Below are 19148 nucleotides of genomic sequence, written 5' to 3'. Positions count from 1 at the left end.
TGTTGTATACTGAGAAAAACAGGTGTGTGTGTGCGCGGGTGTTTCTGTTCTGTGTGTGTTATACCAGTAGAGTTTGTGTTTGTGTGTTGTGGCCATGTGTGAAAGTGATGTGGTGTCAGCGAGTGGTTAGCGTCATGTTTTATGACTTTGTTTTGGCTCTCAGCCTGCTCGCCCACAAGGACCCCATGCTGTCTGACTGCAAGTCCTGGGGCTTCTTTGGTTTACTTGAAATCAGGATTGGAATGTACAGTATATATTATTTTACACAGTTTCAGCAGAGCTGATTCTTTTTTTATTTTTTATAACGAGCTCAAATGAAAAACGTGGAAAAGTCAAGTTAATACCTGTTAAAAAAAGAGTATACATATAGGCTAGGTAATACAAAATTGATAAAAATCTTTGCAAATTAGAGTCCTTTTTAAATGTTTTTTTAAATTTCTCTACCCCATTTGGGAAGCCTTACTTTTCCATGGCTGTAGACCACCTATAACAATTAACATTCTGTGTTATATGTTGTGAATTAATTACACGGAATTTTATTATGGGTTCTTGAAAAAAAGGACAAATGAAGTTTTGTCCATGAAAATGTGTGGGAACCCTGGATCAGCCTTTAACTTTTATGGACAGAATCTCTGGGCATAGCCAAGTAGTAACCTCTTCAAAAAGCATATTTCTTTTTGGGATCATTTGTGGACAGTATGTGTAGCTCATTGCTCAAAATAAGAGCTGACACATAATATCTGACCATTATATCCAATGAGTCTAATGAGTCTTCGTGTTCTTTTCTCTCTCCATCCTCTTCATCCTCCCAGAAAGAGTTTGCGGCTCCCCCTCCTCTCCTCTTCAGGAAGCTAAGCAACCCTGACCTGTCGCCAGCAGCAACCGCTGCTACCAAATCCAAACTGCACCGACAGCTGAGCCAGGATGAAAGCTGGGCCCGACGCAGCAGCATGGCCATGACTGGTAACACACACACACACGCACACACACACACACACACCTATGTTGTTTCTCACAATTTTGAGTTTTTAAATGTTTGCATTTTTTAAGATCTCTGAACAAAAGACACATCCACACTTCAGTTGTGTAAAAGCTCCGTTCACACGGGGGCGGAGTTACCTGAGGTCATCCTGTGATTCGTGATCGCTCATGCTCTTAATCCGGCTCCAATCTGCCCAGTGCATAATCTTCAGTGAAAAACTGAACCACAGATTAACTGCCATGATTCACAAATTCACGACGATTTACCATGTGATCATGTTAATCCCATGTGAAACGGCATCATTTTTATGATTTGCTATATTTTAGTTTCTCTTGTTTGTTCTTTGTGTTTGAAATTGACAGTTGCAGCGGGAATTATTAATGTTAACTGTGATTTGACTTTGAGCCAGATTGAATCTCGTCCAGCTTTTTAAGGGTGGAGAACGATAATAACTCTGACTATGACACAGACAGGTCCACAGGGGATTCTAGTCCAGTGTGAACAAAAGCAGAGCGGTCTTTCTAAGTGTAACTGAAAAGCAGGTTGGTTGGGTTTGAGATGAGTCTCTTTCCTCTCCCTTCTTCACAGGTAAGCAGCTGCTGCCTCTGTCCAGCAGTCTGCACGCAGGAGTGAGTCAGCTGGCTTGGCAAGGGCCCTCTGGAGGTTTTGGAGTGCCCGGGGCCACCGGGGGAGCGTCTGCAGGGGGAGGAGAGGTGAACAATCTGGTCCGTATGAGGAGCCAAACCTTGGGACAGTCTGCTCCATCACTCACCGGACTGGTCAGTAAACTAAATTCACTTAACTACATAGGTTGTGTGGATAATGTCCATGTTTAAGTAAAGCCCAGGACAGCATCCTGTCATGATTTAATCAGTGGAAAAAAACTGATTATATCTTCCAAAACTTTAACAAAACCCTTCTGATCCTAAATGGCTAACGTGATGTATGAGGATACATATAAGGAAGTCCCTGAATTTGCCCTGCTGTGCCACCTTATGCCTGAAACTTCTCTGCATTATTTAACAAAATCACTCTCAAATTCACTTTTGGTCTGATAATGTAGTCAAAAAATGAAGTTGGGCTGTCAGATATTTGCAGACTCACAGTGAGTCAGTCCAGCTGCATATGGATCCTGTCTGTTGGACGGGAACTCTGCCAGCTGAATGCAGAGAGGCAGACTGAGGATGACTCAGTCTTTTGCAGCCACCAGCCACACACACACACACACACACACACACACACACATGCACACATGCACAGAAGCACTTAACATCCACTGAAACACTTGTTTGCTCACTGCTAGAAGGAAGAAATGGAGCAGAAATGACAGTGTGTGTGTGTGTGTGTGTGTGTGTGTGGAGTGTGTGTTTTTGCGCAGTTGAGAGTGTAATGGGTCAAGATGCAGCACAGCACAGTGCAGTGCTGATGACCCCATAACGCTGTAGTCTGATGAATGCTGTGTGTGTATGTGTGTGTGTGTGTGTATGTATTTATGCTTTACTCTGACCCCTGCTGGTTGTAGTGGGTATCACTCAAGGATTGTGGCCTGCAGTAAAATTATCCTTTTCCATTTTCAGTCACACTCACACAAAACAAAACATGTACTTTTTTAAGCTGCATATGTATTGTTGAGATATGTATTGTTACTCCTTGATCATACTTCCCCTCTCTATTTAAATAGATACTTGCAGAGTAGATGTAATGTTTGTATTCAAAATGCTCTGCCCGTAGCTGTGTGTTGCAAGATATATGCTGTGTCAGATATCTGTCACAGTGGAAGCTCTTCATTTAAATTATTTAAAAAATGTATTCAGTTTTGGTGATGTGACAGGAGTAAATTAAGCAAATCCTCACATTTTGAGAGACTGATTTTACTCTAAAAATGACTTAAATAATGAATTTATCAACAGCATAGTCTTGCAGTAAAACATTAAAAGAATCAAAATGTTTTTTTTTGTTTGTTCTTTTTCAATTCTGAGTAGCTTAAGGTATCCTTAAAATATTAAAATATCACATCCCTTGCAAAGACATGCATGGTCCAACTCGATGAAGCAGAGAGAACAAAGTCTGACCAAGTCATTGTTTTGCAGGTCTCAAGTAAGTCTTTAATGTAAGTTTGGGTTAAAACACAGCTCTTTAAATATGCACTACGAGGGGCACGAGCATAGGGGGACTAAGAGTGTTAAAAAAAAACGTTAGTAGTCGTAATTAAAACCCAAGTTTGTTAATTAAAAGTGCCCTTGTAATACCATAAAAAACCCTTAACAAAAAGCCAAAAGACCAATGACAAAGGGGAGGCAGCAGAAGTTTCAGTTCTTATTAAGTTGTAAAAGCTCCCACTATCTCTCACCCAGCTGTTAGAAAGATACCTCTAATGAGCATAACATGACAATCAGTAAGAAATAAATAAACAATGAATAAATAATATTTAATGATAACATTTTAATGTAAAGGATTTATATTTAAAAATAAGGATCTAAAGATGAATGCTGATCAAATTGAATAGTCAGTCTCAAGTCCCAAGTTCAGAGTGAGAAGTCCCAGTTCAAGTCCCATGTTAAGATAGGCAAATCTCTTGTCAAGTCCAAGTCAGTCCCAAGTCCTAAACATTGAGTAATGCTTGCAAACGTAATGCCATTTTAACAACAGAGTAACCATAAATATAAATACATAAATATACACACATAAATTTACATCATATTGAATGCATGTTAGAAATTATATTTGTTTGCAAAAAAAACAAGTGTGACTGAACCTAATCAAAACTAATGATCACCATTAACGAGTAGCTGAATGTTGTGTTTCTGTCCTGTCTTGTTGTATTAAACTTATCTTATATTGGAAAAATGTCTATAAAATGTTTAATATGTAAAATGTATAAAATGTCTTTAAATTTATCATCCCAAACTGGCTTGGGGGAAGCCATCAAGTATTTTCAAGTCAAAAGGTTCAAGTCTAAGTTAAGTTACGAGTCGCTGGTGTTAAAGTCAAAATCAATCAATCAATCAAGTCTGACTCAAGTCCAAGTTAAATGACTGGAGTCCACAGCTCTAAAGAAACAGTATAGTTGACAGGGGAATAAATATGCATTCCCTCTGTGCAATAAAGAAACACACCAAAACGAACAAAAAACAGTAGAATTCAGTAAAATTAAGTAGTAGTAGTTTTGCTTAGTAAAGTGCAATAAAAAGTGCAGTCAGACATTTAAAAATGTGTATTAAATTACATGATAAAATATGACATAAAAATAGATGTAATTAAGAGTAATTTGTAGAGGACCAGGTTTAGGATGAGAATGAAAACAATAATCTGCATCATCTGATACTAGACTGTGAACCCTGTTTAAACACAACTGCAGTGGAAAGCCACCAGCAGATGGCATCAGTGTTTAATGTGAGGAACATCTCCAGCACCTTTGTCTTACATCTGTTGAGTGTTGTGTCAACTGTGTACTGTGTATGTATGTTCAGGACAACTTGTGACTTAATCCCTTTTATCATTTATCTCGCACACAATCACGCTCACATGTTGAACATGTCAGATGTTCCTAATGGTTACTGTGTTGTTTGTCTCGCAGATCTCAACACAGTCGGCACAGAAATCTTTAATACTGTGCCAGGGGGTGAAAAAATACATTTTTCCCCCCAGTGTCCCTGTGATCAGGCTGGTTAACCCATAAACCTGAATTACCACCAGTTTCCTTTAAACCTTTGAAATGTGAGCACAATGGTTTGATTTCTTTTAAAAATATTGGAAAAAAGCAACTTGGCAAAAAATGTCTTTAAAAAAATGCTAAAAAAATATTGCGCAAGGTGATGAGAAAGTGACCTGAATGTTAGCTTTAAAATATAGAGAGGGAACTGTTTGAAAATTATCACTTACCTTGGGACAAATAAACTACATTTATGATCATTAAAATTGTATATTTAAATGAAGTTACATTAGAATTATATTAATTATATCATTTTTATGTATTTTATTTTTTATTTTATAACTTTTTCAGGCCATTTCCTGTTTTTGTTCTTTTACTTTTATTTTCTTTTTTGTGCTGATTTCAGGTCATTTTCTTCTACTTCTTCTACTCACTGCCTTTTCCCTTTTTTGTGAGAAATTAAGCCAGTTTGCCACCATCATCTGTAGTAAGATGGACAAAAACCCATTTAGCTAAAATGAAACATATCTGTCGTTTCTTTTGGCTAGTTTGAGCAACTTCATGTTTAGCTTTTCCTTCAAGCTCTGAGACTCTGATAGAGATTGGTCGATGGCAGCCATGCAGGAAATTGTTGCACGGATTTAGAGAAAATGTGATCTGCTGAGTTATTCTAGTTGAGCAAATAATCACAGGTTATTATGTTTCACAAGGGTAACTTTATTAATGTTTTCCTTTTTCTTGGCTCACTCTCCTCTCTCTGGTTCATTCTGTCTCTTTGACCCTGTTTCATTCAGTTTCTTAGTAAACAGCCGTTCATGCGCATCATATTTCAGTCAAGTGTTGTTGCTCAGGGTCACGATTGTCAGAGTTTTTATATCACTGGGCTTAAAGCTCCATCTCATGGTTTGAATTGACTTGCATTAGGATTCTGCAAGAACACCTGAGCCCCTCTGGCTTTTCACTTTGTGTTTGCTTATGTTCTTATCTTCTGTGTCAAATTTTATGAAATACAGTATTGTATGGTGGAGAGAGTGATTCATATAGTGTCCTTTTTTTATAATCCTGCTGTACCATTTTTGGCATTTTTAAGCCCGATTGTACTCAGTCTGTCAAAGTCTTGGTTTACCTTTTTCCTTGGCTCCTTTCTTTGTTGTCATTATAACAGAAAAGTTCAATTCCATAAATTCAGTGACTTATGGAAAAGGGATGGGATTAAATACGTTTGTACTACTTCTCACTCCTTTTCGAATATAAAGACCAAGGCATTAAGTGTTTGACCATTTCTTTTGCGTTATTGTTTTCATTTTTGTTTACATGTTTATATTCGACTTTTTTATTTTATTTAAAGTTTTAAAGATTGAACAAGCTCAGTGGGATGTTCAGTGTGAAGGTGGCATTCATGAAATATAGTACGTGAGCTGATGGTGCTAACAACTGGGTGTGAAATGTACAACATTTTTAGCCGACACTAGATATATCAAGAGACTGTGAGATTTTATTTATTTTTTGCTGGATATGCTTCTTTCAAAATAAAGGTAGGCAGCTACAATTGAAGAAACATGAAAAAACACAGATTTGTAAATGTGAATTGTACTGTTATAATACAGCACAGGTGTGGACTCAAGTCACATGACTTTGACTTGTTGATCTCAGACTCAACTTGATAAAATCAAAAAAGACTTGCAATTGGACTTGAGCCTTTCCCCCGGGCAAAAATGTGCCACAGATGAATGTATTTCCATTTCTTTCCTGAATCGACAAACTTTAAAGCAATTTCTTTCCAGCAAGTTGTTAATTCTCCAGATTCACTTTGTTGGAACCAATTTGTCAGCATCAGATCAAGTTGTAGGAGAGAACCATGAAGAGCTAACATCATGTTAATTGGCACCAGCAGGAAAAAGTGATACCAAAGATAATCTTTTTTGCGTTCAAAATCTATGAGGGTCAAAGTGCAGTACACAAAACGTGCTGGTCAGACCTGGAGATGTAGGAACTAACAGCAAAGTACTCATTTTAAAATGTATAAATGTAATATGTTTTTGCTCTGTTGTTAAAATTACATTTAATTTGGAAAAGAGAGCATTATGACTTATTTAGGACTTGAAACTTAAAGTGTAGGTCATGGGACTTGACTGAGGTCTTGCTTGTCTTGACTTCAGCCTTGTCTTGGGACTTGAGTGGAAAGACTTGAGACTTGTGACTTGCTAAACAACGGTCCCGCCTCCACAATACTGAGGCTATTTCCCCACTTGCTAGCTTTTAAGCATGTAAATAATAGCCAGTAAACAGTACTTAAGGTGTTGCTAGACAACAAATGCTGATATATAACCTGGCCCTAGTTGACACGACATCACTTCTAAAATCTCTTTAAGGCTGCGGGAGGAAAGAGGATTAGTGTTGAAGAATTTATTTTCCCTCTGTGTGGTGGATTGAGATGTGTGTGTTGCCACCCAGGATGTTAATGGGCAGAAAACTTCCTCCCTCAGGGTCTCTCCGTGTGTTTGTGGTGTTAGCACCTGTGTTGTTAATGTGTCCCTGTGTGTGTGTTATTAAGTGAAATGAATGGAGCTCACAGAGTGTTTGTGTGTTGGGGAAAACATTTGTGGGTGTCCAGATGGTGTTAACCTCTTGACTAATGGACGAAAAGCCAAATGTTTTTATTAAATATAAAGAATGGAAGAATTTACTTAACATTATGTGTTTGCACAGCATTGCTACAGTAGTGTTCATAAGCTCTCTATATAGTAGTATATACTGTAGCTATATATAGTACTAGTAGAAGGCAATTTATTTGAGAATACAAATACAAAGTAAAATTAAATATATAAAGGCGTTTTACCTTACACGTCATTTCCTCTCATCTTCTTCATATAATATGCCAGAAAGCTGACGTTATCACTGTTTAATTTTCTTGCCGCTTGCCAACATTCCCTTGTCAATGACGGCCATTTTTCTGATACTGTGAAATACTATAAATACTTCCAACACGGTACTTCTGGAACGCTCCAAGTTGATTGGAACGCAGAATAACAACCAAGTGTTGCCCAGTAGCCTCTGAAGGCACCAGGTGTTGGTGTCGCCCTGAATGCTCAGCACCTGGACTGTATATATGGACACAGTATTTGGAAAAAAAGATCCTTTTTGTCCGGGGTATCTTTGAGAGCTCACTCGTCTTTCTTTGGCAGAGCTGCTTCATTCACCTAAGAGGTGAAACTTTGCAGTAACACACAATCAGATTAGCATATTATTAGCATTTGTTTTGGAGGGGAAAAGAAATGAAAGCCTCTGCTGGATGGGGAATACAGGGCTGGAGATGAAAGTGGAGTGCTGCTGTATTGTTGCAGCCCGTGCACAGGCACATCATTCATTAAATGTAGTGAGACTCTGCAGGGAGGGAGGCAGAGTTTCTCCACACTTCCTGTCTTGAGACAGACTGAGAGACTGAGAAGTAAACACCAGTTGCTTTAAACTGTGTTTTTACCTTAGAGGATTAGTTTAATATTTATAGAAATATGGCTTTTCACTTTCTTTTACAGAAGACAAAATCAATGTGAATCATGAAATCCAGTCACCTTCTCAAAGTGTAGTACACAGGACAGATTGAGGTCTTTAATACATCCATCAATATGTTATTGTATTTATTTATGTATTGTACCCTTTTTGTTTTTTCTTGCATAAAAAATGCAGCATTACTATGAAATTTCATAAACTGGATCCTCATTTGGGATATACTTGTCAGACAAATGATGACATCTTTTAATTTCTTAGTGATATTCCTGCTCATTTTGTATTTTTTTCTTCATTCAAAAGACACATTACCATGCAAAGGCAAAGTACATTCAGTTTTTTTGTATCCCCATACAACAGTTGGTATGATTTTGTAGACATTAGAAGTCTGCGAATTGGTGCCCCTACTGGTTAGTTAGGTTAAGTAGTTAGGAAAGGAAACATGGTTGCGCATTGTAACTTTAAGCACTGAACTTTATGTAGGTTAGGTTTAGGAAAGTTAAGTATGTAGGCGGAGTTTAGCCGGCATAATGTTGACTTTTTCCTGGTATCACCGGCTAATCAAACTCCATTAACTGCTGCTGAGAAACAAACAGCTCATGAAGAGTTTTGCCTGTGCTGAGTTCATGGACTTGCAAAAATGTCTGAATTTAGAGAGGGTACACAGAATTATTCAAAGGGACACACACACAAATAACTGAAACTTTATGATTTAGCCGTCAAATTTTTTTTTTAGCATGTTAATCAGTGCACACAAAGGGATAAACAGAGCCTGAAATAAGCTGAGTGGTGCTCAGACATCCAGTGTGTAGGCAGCTTTTTGTGAAGTCCACCTGCTGTCTGCAGATTTCAGGCCTCAGTCTCAATGACCTCATCTTCCATCATGGTGTGCTGGAGCTGTGGGGGGAACAGGCTGACACAGCTGCCACTTAAATATACATGAGAACATGTTGAATAATTACTGTGCTCTTACCAAGTCCGTGACTGACGGAGACAATGACGGAGCTGGCTGCTTTGACGGCTTGTCGGCCTTTGATATCAGAGCATTTTTCCACAGGATGGACTGAAATGCAACTTTGATTATACCTGTCGTTAAGAAATCCAAACAGATCACAGACCAAATTGAACCGAGGTGTGTTTACTGTTGACGGTTCAGAGACAAAATGATACTTTGTGTGATGGTTGATTATTTCAGGCAGGGTTGAAGTCAACCTGATGAGTGTGTTCAGGGGAATGTGTACAAAAAGGGCTCAAAATGGCAGAAAAAAAGAGAAAAAACATGTGGCTCATGATTCATTGCAAAGCCAAAACCTAGATTTCACAGAGGACTCAACCCCCCACTACAACACTATGAGCACTATGAGTACATGAACCCTTGTCCAAAAGTTCACCTAAATTTGGACTTTTATCTATAATTTACTTGCTTATTTAACACAAATAGTTAATGGGGATCTCTTTTTGTGTTGGTCTGTTGTGAGAATGAGTATTTCCATAGGATTACGAGGTTGTGCAGCATTAGGACTCTAAAGACTATCATCCTGTTGTTGTTTGTTTACCATTGTCTTTATTGTTAATGGCAGAAAATGTAGAATTTAAATGTCCACACTGTGTTATGACCCCATGTGGTAGTATCAAAAGAGAGACATTGATATTAACAATGCCCTCAGACGTGAGCAATTTCCAACAAATACATATAACTTTAAAAAATATGTGAAGATACTGTAATCATTTGGCAAGATGAAAAGTCTGCAGCCATGCTGGTGGCTGAAGCTGATAGGAATATCATTCATTTTGCAGGTATTTGGTCAAAAAACAAACTATTTGACAAGTATTTTAACTTGATGAGAGCGTTCATTGAAATTTAAGGCATCAGCAAAGTCAGTAGGATTCATCCTCTGTGCATCATGAATATCAGTACAAGGTTTCCTGGCAATCCATCCAACGGTCTGTTGAAAGACTGACCTAGCCATCCCAAAAATTCGACACAGTGGTTTTTACCCTCTGGTGATCAACTGACTGTTGCCGCTTGCTTCTTGCCATGTTTTGTGAACAAAAATCCATTTAATTTGAAAAGTAAGAGAAAACACAAAAAATCATCTTAGGTGGCAAGTAGCCAAAAAATACTGCTGAGTTATGCTGCATTCACACGGGAGGCACAAGAAAAACAAACAGTTTGGCATAGTGGCAGGACTTTAAAACTGTGGTTTTGTCTTGTATGAAGGAGCTACAAAAGACCTGCTTGTAAATTCTGTTGCAGAGTACATCAAATAGCTACAATATTTGAACTTCTACCTGAAACACTGTCTGCTGCTACCATGGCTGATATTCTTTGCCGGCGTCACCTGAATGTACCGTCTTGCTCCCCTCAACTAAATTGATTTCAGGATTGCTGTCTGCCGTCTGTCTGATTGCATGTGAATGCAGCATTACTGATGCTCTGAGAATGAGGTCATGTCATATTCTCGAAAATATTCTCATTACGGTAGCTGATGGAAACAGGTATTGATTTGTATTTTATTTTAACAAAATATAGGAAATTCACACACAATTTGTGCAACAATGTAACTGTAAGATAGCTATTGAAAGACTTTGATTTCACCAATGCATTACACATACCTCACAGATACTTCACAGTAGTTGTTGTTCAATACAACAATGGCGTTGCTTTAAATAAAGTTGTTCCCACTGGTAGCTGCAGTGCTTACGCAGTCCTGTACTGCTGTTCATTTTGAAGCAAATGGGCCAAATGAAGCCAGTAAACAGACTGTTTCTCTCTTGCTGCTGGATTGTTCCTTGTGAAAAGCGCAGCAGCAGAGTGCTTTAAGGGCAGACACTGTGGTGATGACTCATGCTGAAGGTTGGACTCTCTCAGAGGAGATGCTGAACACAAAGAGCACAGGGTGTGTGTGTGTGTGTGTGTGTGTGTGTGTGTGTGTGTGTGTGTGTGAGAGAGCTTGTGTGTCAAACATTTTATCTCCTCCTCGCGTATCTGCATTATGTCTGTCCTGCTTATTTTCACATTCACATCGCACGCACGCACGCACGCACGCACGCACGCACGCACGCACGCACGCATGCACACACACACCTATTCATCTTGCTGCAGGCTGTCAGTTGTCCTTGTCATGAGCATGATTCATAGCTAAAGGAGGAAACTGTGTTCCTGTACTATTCTTACTTCACCTGCTGCGGGACACACATGCCTGTCTCCTCTCAAAGCTGTGTATATATAAGTCTACACACACATATCGGACACTTGCACGCACACTCACTTACTTAACATTCTGCGTAGGTCTGTTCATTCTTTGCAATTTGTCAGTTCCACTGTTGATTTTCTTTTTTTTCTTTGATGATAACATGGCTTGCTACATCTTCACACTCCTGTGTGATGGAGTTTGACCTGTGATGTACTGAGTACATGAGGAGAAGACTTTATCAAGGAGAACACCAATGTTAGCACTAATGTTAATCTACAAGAGAAGTCTGATGAATGACCAAAGCATGCCCCGCTAGTAGTCGACCACATTTTGAAAATGAATCAGGAATAAGAGGATCACAACATTAGGGAGCCTCCTTATTGTATAAGCAACATGGATTTTTAGCAAGATGTAAGATCATTGACTTTAGCCCAGATTGGTAGAAGAGTGTTACGTAAATACAATGGTGTCATGACTAGTCAACCAGTGTATCAAACTGTGTTATTTCCCCCTCCTCCTCCCAAAAGACTCAGCTTCTATTGTTATTGTTTTAATTGTCTATGCAGAAAATAAAAACATCCAGCATCCAGCAAAATCACTCCAAGTATTCTAGAACTAATTATTTCCAAATATAGCTACTCAAATGAAAATTCCTGTATTTTTTTCCCGTATTGCAATATATTAAAGAAAAAAAATAAATGTGTTGCAATGTCTGAAATATGTAGACTGTATTATTAGATAGCACAACGATGATGATGTAGGCGCAGACGTTTCCAGTCACCTCTCTGTCAGCTCTACTAAATTTAGGCTAAATTTAGGCTCTTATGTTTGTTTTAAAAGTGCTTTTGGTGATTTTTGTGGTTGGCGTTGGATAAGAGAAGGAGAGGAGGAGTGTGCATTACAACCAATAAGGAGCTGGTGGCTACAAAGTGAATAGCCGTCATCTTGTTAGGGTCGACATGTGTAGGCAGTTAAATCATTCCACAACCAGAACCATGGATGACCACAATCATCCAGAAACACAGACAGTTGTAAAGCAACAGCCAACAAGATAAGAAGACTCAAAAAAGGAATAAATTTCAGAGTACAATTTGAAGGAGCTGATGGCATCACATTTCACTGGAGTTGTACATTGTATTATTCCATGTGATGAATTAATGATTGATAAATTAATGTCAGTTTTTTCCCAATGTCATGCAGCCCAAACTGGAACCACTTTCTATGATAGAAGTAGTCCCTTAAAACCGCTGTTATCATGTAACATTGATACTGTTTAAGTCACCTGTGTGAACCAATCCTTTAAATAAGTGAAGCAGATATTGTGGAATGGTGTTGCTATGGTGTTCAAATAGCTTTTCTTGAGGAATATAATCAGCCTGAGTCTCTGGTACAGCATGCACACATAAGCTTCCTCTGTCCTTCATGCTCAGATGAAGGTAGAGAGTGTGTGTTGAATATATTAATCTATAAAACAGAGACGCACTTTTCCCATATGGATACCACATACTTTGCTTTCCTCTTTTTAATCCTTTTAGTTTAAACATAAGGTTTAAATTGACCTGATATTAGCATGCGTTGCAGCTAAGCTTTCTTTCTTTTCTTTTGCAGTCTTTTTTGCCACTCTTTATTTCTATTTATCTTCATCTCTGTATTTTTGCTGCAATTTTCTTCACTCCAATTCAGACTCTATCATCTTCTGTCTGTGTTCACTTCACTCTTGCGCTTCCTTCCTGTCTGCTTTCATCTCTTGATCCTCCTTAAGTTGAGAAGGAGAGGCTTAAGGAGAGTCACTTGATGTATGGGGGTGGAAGAGGAGAGCGAGAGTCGTGCTGGCGGGTGAACAGTACCTAGGGTCCAGGTGAGAGACGAGTCTGCTCAGCTGGGCTCTGCATTACTGCAGTGTCCTTGTTTGAACTTGGGCTCCTCAGTAAAAAGGAGACGCAGAAGAGAATGCTTTTAGTAATGAAGAGTTTCACTTCAGGTGTTGGCTGTCTGAATTCCCCGCTATTTCCCACCGGTCCCACAAGTTCGGGAACACAATGTGAGTTTGTCGTGGTATATTCTTGTCAGGGCAATTTGGTGAATTCTCTGGAGACGTTGGGGAATATCACACTCTCATTACAGTATCATTACAGGAGTGGGCTATTATTAAATACTACCTCTTAGGATTTTTGCATATTATCATGTTGCTAAAATATATTTGTGTATTTATTTTCATTTCAACCTCCCTCTTTCTAAAGAAAAAGAGTAGAATCTCTATTTTTCTGCTTTTACATTTTGACTTTGACTTTTGACCATCTCATTCTCAGAAACACGATATCATAAGAAGGCCTTGAGGGAGTTTCCTTTACTTCGACACAATTGTCCACTTGGACTCAAAGATAAGCTAATTTAATTTCGGTAGTCAAAGGTCAATGTTATTTTGACCTCGTCTGTCTCTCTCACCAATGCAATACCTCAGAACACCTTAAGGGATTTTTTTCAAATTTGGCACAAACGCTCGCTTGGATTCAGCAATGAACTGATTAGATTTTGGATGTCAAAGTAAGCTAATTTAATTTCGGTAGTCAAAAGTCAATGTCATCTTGACTTTGCATCTGTCTCCTTCTTGTGATTGCGGTATCTTTAGAACATCTGGAGGGTATTTCTTCGTATTTGGCACGGACATTTGCTTGGACTCAGTGATAAACAGATTAGAATTTGGTGGTCAAAGGTCAAGATTACTATGACCTTGTGTTCATCTCATCCTCTTGAACGCAACATCTTCAGGAGACCTTCATGGAACATCTTCATATTTTGGGACCATTTGGACACAACAATGAATTGGACAAAATCTGGTGGTCAAAGGTCATTGTCACTGTGACCTCACAAAACATGTTTTTGGCCATAATTTAAGAATTCATTGAACACAGAACTTTACACAGATGTCTAATGATGAAATGCTGACATTTTGTTTCCCAAAGGTCAAAGGTCAAATTCACGGTGAAATCAGAATGTTCTGCCAAAGCACTTTTCTAGCCATTACTCAACATCAGAATTGAGGAGCAGAAGTGGACATTTGGTCAGATACTGAATTGGTGACACTAATCGATTAATGGGTCATTAAGCCTTCAATCAAACATGTGAAAGTCAGTTGATTAATTGATATGATATGCAGTGCTGTCAAAGTGTATGTAGTATGTTCCTGTGAGCTTTGACTTGAGGAAAAATAGCATTTGGTGTTGTTTGAAATAAGGAACGGATTTATGTTTTTTTCCAGTAACGATTGATCGATTGTTAATTTTACCAATAAACAATTGAGCAAAGTCCTTATGATTTGCAACCCTGTCACTGCAACTTGAATGATGCATGGAGGCATACATCTGCAAGGTGGTAATTCTATTTTTTATATAAGGCCATTGATATAAGCAGTTCATGATTAAAAGGCTACGATCTGCCATGTCTAATGAAGCACTTACATCTCACAATGGACTGATGTCCTCTAAAATGTTTCATATTTGTTTGGTAGAAAGAAGTCTTTGATTTGAAGTACATCATTGTGGCTAAATAGTCAGTATTGAGCTTATTAGAAATGTTGATGCATGTACACAACACTCCCATGACAAGCTAACATCCAACATATCAACAGTTAACAAGAGTGCCTCTGTTATTTTACCACTGACATAATTGATTAATACACTGCAGATTTATTAGTGACTTTTTAAATTTAAAAACTTGTAGTTGCAGTCTCAGTTGTTTGTTAGACTCAGCAATGAGATGGCAAAAAAAAGAAATGTGCCTGCTCCCGAATGTGAGCAGGGTTTTGTTTTGTTTGTCAAAAGTGAGGGCAGAGAGGAAGCCGGGAGGATTATAGGTTTGACTTCCTGTCTTACATCTCGCACCTCAGCAGACAAGAGATTCGACAAGTCCAGCGGTGTATCCAGTGATGAGATGGAAAATATTATGCAGAAGGAGGGATAGAGGGGAAAAGAGCAACGCTGTGATGGACAGAATAAATAAATCAAGCCAGAGTGTAATAACAAAACTCACACAGGGGGTGGAGGAGGTGAGGGAGGAGGTGGAGGGAGATGGATGAATTAGAGATGGAGGTGAAAAGCACAGCCCTGTCTGACCTTGTCTATCTGCTATCTGCTCTGTCAGAGGAGGGGAAAGTAAAAAGAAACATTCACTGATGAATGGAATCCAAACAATATTTTTGCGTGCATAATTTAAACTTAAAAAGTTTTCACAAGGTTTATTTTCTCTTCACTCTCCAATGTCACTGTAACAAAACAGGCTTTACTTGAATGTTTTTGACTAGTGCAACATTTCTTTTGCCTAAGACTTAAAGGATGTGATACTCCTCACCTTTGAAGCCTTTTCTTTAGTAAAACAGAACCATGAAATAGTTTGATTTAAGCAGAAGATAAGTGTCAAATTTTGTGGCTTGTTAAAAATGTTTTTAGTTCTTCTGTCTTTGTACTGTAGATGCTTTCAACTTTTGTTGCAGCAAAATACCTTACACAAGCTGCCAAAAAGTCTTGCGCATTGAAATGGAGGTCCTGAACACTTTTAGGGCTGATTAAATCTTAAAGATAATAAATGGACTTAAAGAAACTCGCTAGCCTAGCGACATAAAGGCTACAAACATCCCATAATGCATGGGTGTCATGTTGCGATGTTATGATGTCATGATTTTTGCTATTCATAGCAGTCCTCTGCATAACATCATTAAAGTCAGTTTCTTGTCTCTGGTTGTGAAGATGCAGATATTTGCAACACAGATGTCTCACACTCACTAGCAAAGATTACCATCAAAAACTGTGCAAGGCAGTTGCCTGATTTTCTGCATAAAAGTGGAGGTCAGCTGTTTTGCACCATGTGTTAGCATTGTGGTGCAACACAAATGACGATGATTGACAAACACGTCATGTCTCACCTTTTCCAGGTGTGCTGTGTGGTAGAGACGTGTTAAGCTGAGTTAGTGGAAACATGTTTGGTTAGTGGTAGTAATGTTAGTGTCTTATAAATCACAAACTCAGAACAGTGTAATTTAATTCCCAGTAAAATGAGTTGCGCTCAATTCTTGATGAACTATACAAAAAAATAAATTAATAAATAAAAATCTGAACTTCTTTTGCAAGTTTTAGTTGCTCCCAACATTTAATTTTAAATACAATATAACTTCTAAAAATATTGCATGCATGCATCACAATTTTTGAGATAAGCTGCTGGGAAATCAAGCAATTTAGACTGCAACAATCCCCAAAACACCCTCAAAAACAAAACAAAACAAAAAACATGTATTATAAATATATAAATGTGTAGAAATGACCCCTACTTTTCAAATGTAATTTCATGACTAAAATACATCACTTCCTGTTTTGGAAACTACATCTGGCAAGGTTTATTATAGTGAGCCTCAATACTTTTTTGTTCCTCATCAGTTACATCAGAAAATGTGAGGCACTTAAAGCTGGAATCCGATGTCTGCGCAGATTTGTAATACTTTGTTCAATTTTAATTTAACTTTTTTTTTTAACTGATTAATTGATCAGCTAGTTAATGATTTCAGTCACTATGGTTAGAAATTCAATAGCAGAAACTGAAATTTAGGGTTTGACTAACTTTTGATCTTTACTTATATGTAGAGAAGTCACTGTGACCGGACACCAGTACACACCAGTACACAGAGTGTCTTCTGCAGCCTTTTACTGCAAATTACTCTCCCTTTGAAACTCGTCAGCGCAGTAACTCACAAAGTTGGATCAGCTATGAAGTCTTATTTTCTTTTTTATGATCCTTTGCTCCTAATGTGGTCCTTAATTACAAGATTTAAATAGGCTAATAAATAATTGAAGCATGCGAATGGTCTCACATAATAAAAGCTCTTTATTCACCACAGCAGGAGTTTCGGGGGGGTTGATTTCATAACAAACACTCCCATTTTGCAGAGTTAAGCTCATGTGCTGTTAACTGTGCAGCCCCTGGGCTCTATCTGCTGCGCCGCTCTCCTCATTTGTCATCGCTGCAACCTTTACAAATGTTCCTCTCGGTGACAGACTTTAATTGGGTGAAAACGCGGGGAATGTATTCAACAGTGCGGGGGCCCTCGAGTCACCGGTCAGCAGCGGCTGAACCTGTAATTACCACCAACCTCCTCTGCATATCTGCCAACTTATCTTCATTAAATCTCCTAACTCTCTTCTCTTGCTCGTGAATTTGTTCGTTTTCTCCATCACTCGCTTACTCTTTTACTAACTGTTTTTTTATTCTCGTTTTTTTCTTTTAGTTTTTTTTTTCTCCATCTTCTCTTTCTCTTCATACTTTGGGTTTCACCTCCTTCCTTATTAGCAGAAAGGGCTTTTAGCCTTCCAGCCAAGCATGGAAAGTAGAGCTTTGGATGGATAGATCCACGTCTTTTTTTTTTCCTCTGTGTGTGGATGTGTGTGTGTGTGTGTGTGTGTGTGCGTGCGTGCGCGCGCGCGCGTGCACTTGTGTGTGAAAATATTAACCTGACTCCATTTCCAGCCCTGCAGATGTTCCACTACTTTGCAGTTAATGTGTAGAAGTCAGATGGTGGTTCATTTTCCCCTTTTTTCTTTTTCGGACGGACTATATTCAGCTAATTACCACCTGCCTGCACATGACAATCATCTGCAGCAACACACACAGACACACACCAGAATTAGGTTTACTGGTTCATTTGCTTCCACTTGATTTTTGACTATATTGCGTTAATTACCTGCCAATACACACAGACACACACACACACACACACCACACACACACACACACACACACTCACACTCACACTTCTTTCTTGTGCAAAAAGTCATCTCCTGCTGTGAGATCCAGCATGACTGACTGCAGACAGCAATTAGGGAGAGACCATGAAAAATGAAGTGTCTGCATGCGATCAGTGCACATTTAGAATGCACAGAGGGGAAAACAAAGCACAACATCAGCCGAGGCTCCAGGCAACTAATTTCTCTGAAATAATTAGCCGGCATGAAGAGGTTTTATTTTCAGTCTTTTCTGTGTCGGTTTTGCATGGAGGAAAAAAGGAGAATAAGACTTGCTTCAAGTGGAAAATAGAACAGGGAAACTTATTCTATTTATTCTGCCCTTTTTGCTTTTAAAGACTGTCAACATGCATTTAAATGAGAATAAATGTGGGAGGGAAAGAAGAAATCTGCATGACACCAGAATCAAAATCATTAGTAGTTCCTCTAATGTTACAATCGATAGGCCAGCAACTAATAGTGGCTGACTTGCAGTAGTGGGGTAACACAGATTATAGTTATGGTATCCATTAACATATACAGATCTAACAATTACAGTGAGGTCTATGATTTATATTTTTGATGCTCACAAAGGTACACAAACCTGTACCTAAATATTATTTAGAGGATGCAAATTAGTCCTGAGCAATATGGTTCAAGTTTCTATCACAATGATATATCTTGACATTCTCATTGTCAAACAAATTTTTTTAAATAATAGACTTTAATATGCACGCAAGTATAGTGTAGGTTACATGCTAACACTTAACGTGTGCTTAGAGTGCCCGAGATATGACATTTCTCTTTAGGCTGATGCAAAAGTTAGCATTTTTCCCCATTAAAAAAGCTTATAGGATATTTCCATTGTAGCAGATGTTTTTAATTGTGGTTGGCCACCACAAATAAATTAATGTAAATAAAGTTGGCCTCCATACAAATTGTTTTATATATTAAACACAGCTCACAAACATTGCTATTTTCTCACAACTGCCTGACAGGTACTGCACATATACAGTTCTTAACAGAGACAAATAAGTGAGCTACTT

General features: G+C 38.4%; 1 protein-coding gene across 1 annotated transcript in view; it reads left to right on the top strand.

The window, feature by feature from the left end:
* The first annotated feature begins 908 nt into the window (after positions 1-908).
* The window catches only part of mast2 (microtubule associated serine/threonine kinase 2), a 179037-nt gene continuing 160797 nt past the window's right edge, over positions 909-19148 (top strand). Inside the window, exons 1-2 of the mRNA XM_042513315.1 lie at positions 909-963; positions 1571-1761. Coding sequence (XP_042369249.1) covers positions 951-963; positions 1571-1761 — 204 coding nt within the window. The 5' untranslated portion in view covers positions 909-950. The remainder of the gene's footprint in view (positions 964-1570; positions 1762-19148) is intronic.

The sequence above is a fragment of the Plectropomus leopardus genome, chromosome 3 (assembly GCF_008729295.1).
Source record: "Plectropomus leopardus isolate mb chromosome 3, YSFRI_Pleo_2.0, whole genome shotgun sequence".
Lineage (NCBI taxonomy): Eukaryota > Metazoa > Chordata > Actinopteri > Perciformes > Serranidae > Plectropomus > Plectropomus leopardus.
This window is presented reverse-complemented; position numbering and strand designations above follow the sequence as displayed.